Consider the following 11,835-nt stretch of genomic DNA (forward strand, 5'->3'; position numbering starts at 1 on the left):
TACAACTGCCCCATAATTCAAATCGGAAGGCATGACAGCTTCACGGCAGAAACTAGCAAAACTGTAATACCTATACTTGCAATCGATAAACCTCTTTCTACAATTGTCAGTTGCAGTCTGCTTGTCTTCAGAGTATACTACTAGCCATTCTATGCTACATCCTTAAGTGGCCTTTTACGAAACGCTCGTTTTAAATATCCTGTTAGTCCTGTTTCTTTGGAAGATCTTGCTCCTTGTTGTTTGTGGCCCATTCCAGTTCATAAAATTGGCTACGTAATTACATATTAAATAATGAATAGTAATTCAAAAATTCTAAAGCCAAATTAGAAATTTTTATTTAAAGTTTACATATACATTTCATGGAGAGCACTGTGTGTGTGAAATCATTTAAAATGTAGGTTCAACAGTTAAAACAAATTATTTACAAAACGTGCTCTTTCAATTAAACGGATGCCAGTAATTTCTGAACGATGCTTATGAGTTCTTTTAATTAGAATGTGCTCATGAATTTTTAATGAGTATCTCGGATGTTTCTATTACATTTGTTTTGGTAGCCTCAGCTTAAATTTGGGTATCGTCGTTCGCATTGTGAACTTTCTTTAAAATGTATTAATTAAATGTTATGTTTTGTTACTTACCACGATTATGAAATGCCTTTGTAGAAGCTCAAACAGAACTATCACGATTTATTGAGTACTAAATTTGGAATACAATCAATACTTTTTACTTATGTTTCTAAATACTGTTTTATATGAAGAGTTCTGTTTTCCACAAATGCCGAAATATGAATGGGATTTTTTTAAATTATTAATAATTTTTCGTGTTGTCTATACTAATATTATAAAGAGGAAAGATTTGTTTGTTTGTTTGTTTCGAATAGGCTCCGAAACTACTGGACCGATTTGAAAAATTCTTTTTCCATTAGAAGCCGACATTGTCCCTGATGAACATAGGCTACTTTTTTTAAAAATAATTTTATTTTATTTTTTTGGTTTCATGTGTGTTTTAATGTTTCCGAAGCGAAGCGAGGGCGGGTCGCTAGTTAGAAATAAGTCGGGTGGTGGAAAGCGAAGAAAAAATAGATAGTTAAACGATAAATCGCATTTTTCCAATCTATGTTAAAATTAACTTTAATAATAATATAGCAGATGTAAGCTTTAAGTTTATAGAAACAAAAGGTGTCAATGACAAGCGTGCTTATGGCCAAAGAAAATGAAATAAAAAAAGACGTGTGGCACTCGGAGACTGCCGCGGTAAAGCTATTGCATAGCATTTTTTATCAGCTTATGCAATTATAAATCGACAATAATAATTTAATATTAAAACAACAATAAAATAAGATCCGGCGAGAAACTCAGTGGGCTAACTTTCAATGAATCTGCTACATTGTGAGTATTCCATTTTGACCACGCACTCACTAGAGGGCACTACATGGGATAGAGACACGCCTTTGGAGCTAGTTCTAACTCTCATTCGCCCAGAATCAACAGTTTAGCTAGTTTATTTTTAATGCCACTCCAATCACTGAATGAGTAGTAGGAGTAGTAATAAAATTCTTCGACTAAGCGATAGAAAATGGCACGCCCAACGCATTGTAATGTGATATAATTTTCTATTCTACAATTTCGTTTGTCGCCGATAGATGGCGCTTGACGCAAAAGCTGAATCGCGCTATCGTTGTGTTACCCACGAAATTATACCACATATTTTGATAGTACATAAATCGGTGTTTAGACTTCTTACTTTAAGCACTACACAAGCGCAACGTGTGAATGTGTTGAACGCCAGCTACATAGTAGGCGTAGGGAGGGGTGGAAGGTTTTTTTCGTTACGGAATTTCATGCATGATTCCGCTCTCAAGCCGCGCTCTGGGCCCGCGATAAAATCTACGCAATAGCTTAAAAATATTTTCCTGTTTATAAATGAAACTGATTTTACGCGCTTTTATTATTTATTACGCTCTTTAATTTCCGACGTTTCAAATACTTTACAGTTTTCTTGAACACAGATGCCGTTCGTTTTAATTATATCTATGACCAACGAAAACCGGAGAAAGTACTGTACCTATATAGATAGTCCAGAGGAGAACCCACGAACCGAATTCTCTTGTTTTAGCTCTTTTTATTATTCTAAAATTAGCAAGCGCTGGCGCCTAAATAGCTTTCCACGCAAACCATCACCGCACATCCAAATCTACTGTCAAACTCTTTGGCAATTCCACCAAATTATAAATACAATCACATCTCTCCAAGCCCGTCGACCTTAGCATTACAATACTGTGTAAAAACTACATAAGTTACCACACTAGTAAGAGTGTGTAGTTCATTGTTTGAAAACAAAAGCGAAAGTTCATTCGTTATGAGATAATTAGATGTTTCACCCCGTCGATGGTTACGTCACTTGACACTTCTTCTGTCATTGTTTGGACAACGAACTAGTGAGGTTTTTCTTATTTTTCTCTTCGTAAACTTGATTAAGTTAATCGCTATTGATATGAATGTGAAAGTAGCTTTATTTTACTTTTTTTGTGTGCTAGGAATTAACGGATCACAAAGTGATATTATAACGAATAGATTGGAGATCTAACAACGAATTTGTCTAAATTGTTCTACATACTTTTAATAAAAAAGGTAAAAATCAACAAAGGATGTAGTTTAAAAAAAAAAATAGCCGTTTTTTCTGGACTGGGACTAATATGTCAAAGTAATAAAATTATTGTAGTGTTATTAGTCCTCCATAGGTGTACTAATTATCAAATTAATCGGATATCTTAAATTTGGTGAAAAGAGATTTAAATGCTGTTCAATCTTTATTTATATCACAATTTACTAAGCTCGATATTATACTTTTTTTTTAAGAATTTTTATGACCTGGTAACTAAGACCTTTAAGTCATGTCTTATATTAATTTATATTCTTAATTTTATGAAAAATGATAATATGGAGTGAAATGAAATGATATGGGATATTATACTATTACCACAAATTCAATGTTGCTGAATTTTCAACACAATAATTTATTGGGAAATTAACAAATTTTCGAATAAACCTATATACGTCTCATCACAACATATGCCGTATCTACATATTTTGAATATAATATTCAGATGAATGCATTGAACTCATTATAAAACGATCACGAATTAATATTTTCACGCTCCAATAAAACGTGCCATTCGTAAATAAGATAATAAATTGGTGTTGTCAAAATATGAGAAACAATCGTAATTAGAGGCTTGTGAGTAACAAAAGCGGTAGTGAGCGGAGAGCGCGTGGCTTTTATAAAAACACTACCCACCGCGTTTGGTCTAAGTTGTGAGAGCTTGGAGTTTGATTTTGATATTATTATTATTTATCAGGTTTCCGGAGAGCAGCCGGTGGTGGGTATATTTACTGTTGTCGAAATAAACGCGAATGAGGTCATTCAGTATTCGATGGAAGTATCAACTTTGAACCTTTTGAAGGGTGGGGCAGCCGTTGTAACTATACTTGAGACCTTAGAACTTATATCTCAAGGTGGGTCGCGCATTTACGTCGTAGATGTCTATGGGCTCCAGTAACCACCTAACACCAGGTGGACTGTGAGCTCGTCCACCCACCTAAGTAATAAAAAAAAAATTGCTGAAATTAAATTAGAAGGCTTTAAAACTGCACTTGAATTTCAGTCATATAATTAATTGTGTATTTGTTTGATTCTAGTAAATTAAAAAAACAACAACAATCTAGAGTAATTTAGTGCGTATGAACAATTTCACTCCCTTGCATTAACAAAATCTGTCGTCTTCTTCGTTCCGTGTTAAACTAATTTCAAATCGTTTTCTATATCAAAAAACACTTAATTTATAAAGCTTTAAAATTTATTTTCGTTTTCCTGCATCACGTGTTCATTGTATCATTGAGAACTATTGTTAAATGCACTTACAACAACAACAAAGATTTTTACGATTCGCCCATTAGATTTGGCATAGCGAATGTATATCTTTGAAACTAGGTGGATTCGCTTAAGATTCAAACCACACATCGCTAAGATGAACTCAATAAACGGCTAACGAAGTTAAATTAATTATTAATACAATGATTATAAATATGTACATACATAGCAATATACCGTATAGCATTCGATCTAATACGAAACATTACCACTCATAGTTTAGAGTTATGGTACAAATACAAATGTTTGGGAATTAACTGGGCATATCAACTGATGGATTCAATAATATGAAAGCTACATCATTAGCGTTATTAAAAAGTGTTGTTAAAAATATAAAAATTCACCACAAATTAGCGCACGTAGCTATAGAAGAGGAAATGTCGAAGATTGTTCAATAAATTCCCCGCAAAAAAATGCATTCAAAGACTTGTTATACGCATCAAAAGATGCCTGCAGTACACTGTGCTCTTAGTTTTTGTGCTTGCGCATCCGTAATGTTCCATTTGGACTTTTTCAGTAAGAATCGTTATTTTTATTATTATTATTTTTTTTATTATTTTTAAATTAAATCAGTGATTTAATTTAAAATTACTGGTGGCAGGACCTCTTGTGAGTCCCCCGGGTAGGTACCACCACCCTGCCTATTTCTGCCGTGAAGTAATGCGTTTCGGTTCAAAGGGTGGGGCAGCCGTTGTAACTATACTAAGACCTTAGAACTTATATCTCAAGGTGGGTCGCGCATTTACGTTGTGGATGTCTATGAGCTCAAGTAACCGCTTAACAATAGGTGGGCTGTGAGCTCGTCCACCCATCTAAGCAATAAAAAAAATATATACTTCGGTTAGTGACGTGCATTGGGGTTATTTTAGATAAAACTTTGACAACAAGCCAAGGGTACTAATTTACAATTTCACTTGGCGAGATCCTCTCTTATTGTGGACTTTTCCTTGTGTTCATCATTTTAGGTGTTAGTAAGTAGTAGGTAATTAATAAGACGGCTTTTATTGAGTTACGTAATAACATATACAGTATTGGATAACTTCATTTCTTAAGGGCTTTAAAAAATATATTTTTTTTTATTGACTTCATTATTATTTACTCAACCAAACGTATTTTTATTTCCACTTACAACATTATTAAGTTTAATTAAGATTCCTACCGAATTTAATTAATGCGAAAGCACCAACACGTACAGCTCAAGACGGAGTGAGACCGGCGCACGCGCATTGCAATCTCGCGTTTTTACACACATCACAAAGCACCCGGCTGCACTCACGAACCAGTTCGATGCCACGGTGAAAGTTTTATATTTGTGAATACGATAACGACTCGATCAAATTTAATACAACTTCCGGTACGCCTTAGGTGTTGTAATTATATTGATGGAATGAAAAAAGTATGTACGTACAGTGATTAACAGAATATTTGTAACGGAATTTAAGAAGCATGATCTGTTTCAAGCTTCGAATTATAATCTGTTTCAATACTTTGGATGTATTTAATTCTAAATTTGATTTTTCAGGCTGTGAATATATTTGTATGTTGTTTAAAGAACAAATAGACATTGAAAAGAATGGCTATTAATAATTCAAGAAACCATACTAAAAGTTATTATGAATTTTGCGAACACTGCATTCGTTGAATGTAAGGAAAATCTCATTACAAAGGAAGTATTATTGTGTTAATATTATCATGAAATTATATTAATCTTTTTTAAATAATAATAAAAAGTGCGTGGGTACAAAGTACACATGTCAGAAGTGAAACTTTTTTAGCGAACTAATTTATAAGTCTTGCTTATATTTATACAAATCTAAAACTTTAGATTTCCGAGAAAAAGAAAAAGAAAAAGAAGAGAAAAAGGAAGATATGTTTCCGCTAAAAGTCTGTCAAATGTCAATCTCAAACCTCAGTGTTGACAGTCACATTATGTTTAGATTTCTAAATTGTAAATGACTAATATTTTGCCAATTAAATTGACTAATTTAATTTCATGCTATTTGATTAATGTTCCAAATTCTTTTCATTTCATTTCAATTCCTTTTAACATTTTTCACAAAAATAAAATAAAATATTAGGCTGTTTGGTATGATACATTTGCCTTTCCAGTTGGAAAAATACAACAACTACTACTACTGACATTTGACAAGTACTTAATTTCAATAGTAGTTTGATGTCACTTCCGTTGCATACCTGCGTGACGTTCTGTAATAATTTTACCCTCATGGGCCTAAAGAAGTTTCACTTCAATAAATCTGAGATAGCCGACTTAACCTAATAGGTGTATGGTTCTAATAAAGAATACAAAAAAAAATATTATGAGATTCTGAATCTGAGATTCGGGTGTAAAAATGACTTCAATAATTATGTCTTAGCCTCACGAAAAAGCAAAGAGAGCATTTTAACGCATTATTTAATACCCGTAAACCATAGTGGAAGGCTCAGCGTGGTCGAACTTCAACAAAGTGCAACGAAAACCAACAAAAACCTGAATCAATCACCTTCCACTATTGTAATTGTTATCGGCAATCACCCTACGCTTGGTAGGAGCACGTTTGCACGGAAAACGTACAGGCTTGCGGTCTACGTCACGTTACAGTTCTCGTCTGATTGTTTGCGGAGCTATCGACTTGAATACGTGACGCTCGGTCGCACTGCGGTTAGCCGTGTTTGTATTGCCTGTGTAATTTGTACGGTGATGGTAAATGTCTAGATTTGCTCACGTACCGACTTAAATGTTTATAGGCTATACGCGGATTTTAAGTTGATCATGTACTAAGCTTCTCATGTTGAGTAGTCAGCTATTTGAAGCGACTATGGCTTTGTGGGTACGACGACTGATGTACACGTATCAAATGGTGCGGTTATACTGGTGCTTAATTTGAATTGTCGGGTAACAGCTATTATAACTATGTATTGGAGTCAATGCTTGCGAAAAATGATTAAATTATGTTATTATTTTAGGGTCTATAATAAGAAAATAAGTACCTACATAGACACCATGTTTCTTTCTATTTCTGCCTCATGTGTTGTGATTTAAAAATGTCAACTGATATTTCAGTACCATTGGGATTTGCAGCTCAAGTCTCAGAGCGGTTGGCGTAATACACAATGTGGTCTTTGCGAGATCAGGTAGGCACTGCCTTTTTTATTGTCATTATAGTCTGACGAGCAAACCGTCAATCCAATTGTGAGTGGTCCTACCCTCAAGGACGTCAGCAGTACCAGGGGCACAGCTAAGCTGCTGTTAACCAAGGACTCTACTCAAACTTATTTTGAAGAAATATATTCCATACCCTTTTGAAGCAGCGTGGAAGAAAATGATACTACAGAAAAGCGTGTTAATAAGTATAGATTAGTTTTAATAAGTATATATTCTAAAGTAATTTTAAATGATTCATATGGTCACGCTGAAGTAGCTTCAAAAGCAATTCAATTAGTTTATACGCTATTGTTTTAAAACGATTCGAACGATGAGAAATAAGAAGCGAACGTAATATTTTTATGAGAATAGGGGATCTAAATGATGTAAGTTTCTTAAGGAATTTATCCATTTATTTAGAGTGAGCCATAAGTTTTGAGTGCGTCACAGTGAGCCTGCACTTTATGTGTAGACAGTGCACCGTTTTATCGTAATTTATTTATTACCTTGCACTTGCAAGCCTCAGCGCAACTTTGTTCATGTGATTACTTTTTTTTTATTGCTTAGATGGGTGGACGAACTCACAGCCCACCTGGTGTTAAGTGGTTACTGGAGCCCATAGACATCCACAACGTAAATGCGCCACCCACCTATGAGATATAAGTTCTAAGGTCTCAGTATAGTTACAACGGCTACCCCACCCTTCAAACCGAAACGCATTACTGCTTCACGGCGGAAATAGGCGGGGTGGTAGTACCTACCCGTGCGGACTCACAAGAGGTTCTACCACCAGTGATTACGCAAATTATAATTTTGCGGGTTTGATACTGAGAAGATCCCGCGAGAAATTCAGCGGGTTGATGGAAGCACTGCTATACATCAATTTATACAGCCTTGAAAGTATTTTGTTTACGAACCCCAAAAACTTTACCGAATAATATGTCAGTTCAAATTAGATGCATAGTCTCATTACAGTGACTGGGGTATCGTTTTAAATATAAAATCAATTTGATACCTTTTTAGAGAAGAGAATAACCTCTTTACCTCCTCTCATCACAACCTTTCCTATAAACGAAGCTAATACAACGTAAACACACTGCAATAATGAGTTTTCGATTCAAAGCAAAAAAATACTGCCCCAGGAATATCTTGAATGCAAATACAAATATTTGTAATTCAAACATATTAATATCTACCCTACAAATCGTCGTTGTCAAACTATAATTTGCTTAGGGCACTTATTAGAGATTTGGACATTTTGATTTATCTTTAACATCTATATTTTCAGGAGAACGTTTTTATTCAAAATCTCAAAGTTAAATTGTATGTCTTGAGTAGGTATAGTAGATATATTCGTTTGACATCGACGTTGTGAAGGACTCAATTGTCTCATGTATGACGGAGAATGGCTCGACCGATTTGATTGGTTTATTTTGGAACGAAGTTCCTTATGGGACGATGCGGTGGGGTACCCTAACCGCGAAAAAACGTCCGTAACGTAAGATTTTTTAGTAATGCACACAGTGTACGACTTAACTTTGTAATAACGTACAAAAAATAACATATTTTTTTTTATATATTTTTTATTAATTGAAACTTTTATAAATTTAATAAAATAATGTTGATAGCTTTGTAAAGTTTTTTTTTTTATCAATAAAAATATCATAATAAATATGTATACCCGAATAATTATTTTCTTTATACCTCGAATAGAACTTGAAATTTAATATTTTATAATAAGGAACTTCGTTCCTATCCGGTGTCCCACGACACCACACTTCTTTTTTGTTCTGTTCGCAATTATATTCGCGTAAAAAAAATAAGTTTATCGGAAAATCTACGGGAAACTTTTCGTAGTGTCAGCGACAGCCGTAACGGAGTCCGGTTCTGACTTAATTGGTTAAAAAATTAACAATCAGACTTCAGTTGGTCTAAAAGTAGCGAACCAATTTAGTTAGCAACAATATTAATTACTGCTTAATGTTAATTTGTTTCGCACGCCATATGACGCAAATCAGAAATTGCTTTATTAAATTACGTATTAAAAAAAAATTATGACAGAAAAGTATCTGCGCATATTAGTTATGCTTAAAATAGTTCCCATATTACAATACAATGGAATGGCGTATATTATATTTATAATAATATCAATGAAAAAAAAGTCTAATATTATTTTAAATTAAGAGAAGTAGTTTATTAATTACAATGGCATATCTTAATAGCGTTGTTTTCCGTATTATGTCGAAGTTTAGTATTATAGATATTTGTGTTCAGGCATAGGTAAGCTTAATTTTTATTGGTCCTTGTGGACAGATAAGCACACGGCTTGATGGTAAACAGCCACCGTGGCTCATGTACATTAGCAATGCCAGGAGAAGAACTGCTGAGTAGCGGCAGCGACTTAATAGTGTAATATTTTTCTTAAATAACCTTTAAACAATTACTGCTGGAGTATTTTAAAAAAAAAGTAGGCAGCGGCTTGGCTCTGCCCCTGGAATTACTGAAGTTCATGGGCGAAGGTAACCACTTGCCATGAGGTGGGCCGTATGCTCGTCTGCCGACAAGGGCAATAAAAAAGACACAGCCCACTGAATTTCTCGTCGGATCTTCTCAATGGATCGCGATTCCGATCCGTTGGTAGATTCTGGGAAGCACTGCTCTTGCTAGGACTGGTGTTAGAAAATTCTCTCTGGTTCAACCCGTGAGCTTACGTTGAAACTTAATTGAAAAATGTTTTATTCATTTAATATTGTGAAAGTTTTCGAGGGCTTCGCGCCAAAATAATTCGGCATGTACCCAGGCTATCGGAGTTCCCATTTTTTTAATAAAATTCTTAATATTAAATAAATATTTAATATATATTAAATAGGTAAATATTTAATGTTAAAAATATTTGTAATGTAATGTTAAGTTTAAAAGCTAACTTATTAATACAAATTACGATTATATTCAGAAACTTCAGAATAGTATAATATGCCAATGAAGATGTCAATTACTTAATCTATTTTAATTTTAAAAAAATCGTCCCAATTGGTTTAATTAATTTGATAAGCTATAAATTTCCTCACGTCCCTATAAATTAGCATATTAGGTAGATTGTCTAATTTTGGCGCGCGTAAAATTACATTTACCTCTTTTCCAGTTTATAAACTCTAGACTAATTTATGTATGCATTTATTTATTCACGCATAAAAATAAACTGTACACAAATCGATTAACAAAATAAAAAAAATATATTCACTGACGCGCTCTTTAAAAATAAAAATAAAATCCGAAAACTTTTTAATTCCAACAAGTAAATTATAAAAACGAAGACTTCATTAATATTTCCGTAGATGAAAATTATTCATATCCTTATTTGAAAATGGTTAAAAGTTTTGATTAAATATGAACATCAGTCCATGTAGAAGTAACTATACTCTTTATAGTATCATCCTAGTCCTACGTCATTTAATTACTAATTTCCGTTTTAAATCAAGACAATAATGACGGTCACCCGTGTTACGTGCTAAGGGTTTTTTCTCCAACTTTTATTCTTTATAACTACTAGGTATATAATTAAAACTAAGTTTCTCACTGTTTAGATTAAACAAACAAAGTATACGTTCTCTGTTTAATTATGTATTATTAGTGCATCTATTTGGTTACATCAATTTCAAATTATCATGTTAATTTATTATAATTAATTTTTAGTGATACAATTCAACTTGTTTACTTTTATTATTCTCTCATCTCTGATTCACTCATAATTAACATTTTCGTATTAAAATCAATTTTGATTGGATCATTGTTTAATAAGTTATATTAATTTATCTCATAACAATAATCGGTGCGTTATAGATCGAACGAAATCTAAATTCATTTATAGTTTATTGAAATTTAATTCAAAGTGGATATAATATGCATATGATAACTTTTTTGTTTGATATAACAAGACAACAGAAACCTCATTAGTTAAACCTTTATGATAATGATTTTCCAATAGATAAAATCTTTCAATTCGGTACTTACATCAATATCGGGAACATACGAATAGACATGGAGCTTATCGATTCTGATCGTACCCTGAAATGGATACAATAAAGCCCCCCGCTGTAGCTCTGTTGATGTCCACACACTGACCGAAGCTTCGCGACCTCTCGCACCCCCCGGCCTCAAAGCCAGACTCAGCTCCTGTGGTATCAGTACTAGAGTCTCCATGTTTATATCACAACAGTTTTAACATTCAAAACCATAAGCCTCGTCCATCACGTCCTTAATTAAGAAGTCGGGACGTCGATCCGATTATCGATCGGTGATGTCGCCGACGATATATCGTTCGGGTCCGTGATCGATAGCCCGTTCGGAACGTCGTGCCGTATTAATCACTGCGCGACTTATCTCTAATCACTCGAGCCCTATAAAAAAAAATAAAGTCCGTATTGTCCGATAGGGTACAGCACAAGCGCGGGATGCGCACGCGGTCTCCTCTCAACGTGCACTGAAGGAAGCGCTAACATTGACCTTAGTCGCGGCCGTGATCGCGTTTACAGTTCATTTTTTGTTCGATAAAAAGGAGAGGAGTAAAGCCCTACAACGTACGCTACCTGATCGGCCACCCGGCTTTGAGCTTTACGTGGTTGTGTTAACGTTTACGTGTGATGTATTGTTTAGTTTGTAAGGTGTGTAGTAAGGTGCTCCCCTCCATAGGCGGGCACCTGCATGAGCGTGCGCCGCCCGTCAGATCGGTCGCGTTCGTTATGAAGCGCACCTGATGCCACCTG

At 34.3% G+C, this 11,835-nt stretch overlaps 1 protein-coding gene across 1 annotated transcript in view; it reads right to left on the reverse strand.

Annotated features, from left to right (window-relative positions):
• LOC114243093 (uncharacterized) overlaps positions 1 to 11,579 on the reverse strand; it is a 104,353-nt gene extending 92,774 nt beyond the window's left edge. The window contains exon 1 of the mRNA XM_028174460.2: positions 11,084 to 11,579. Within this exon, the coding sequence (XP_028030261.1) occupies positions 11,084 to 11,272 (189 nt within the window). The 5' untranslated portion in view covers positions 11,273 to 11,579. The remainder of the gene's footprint in view (positions 1 to 11,083) is intronic.
• Positions 11,580 to 11,835: the final 256 nt, after the last annotated feature.

Source organism: Bombyx mandarina, chromosome 12 (genome assembly GCF_030267445.1).
Source record: "Bombyx mandarina strain Sakado chromosome 12, ASM3026744v2".
NCBI classification, from domain to species: Eukaryota; Metazoa; Arthropoda; class Insecta; order Lepidoptera; family Bombycidae; genus Bombyx; species Bombyx mandarina.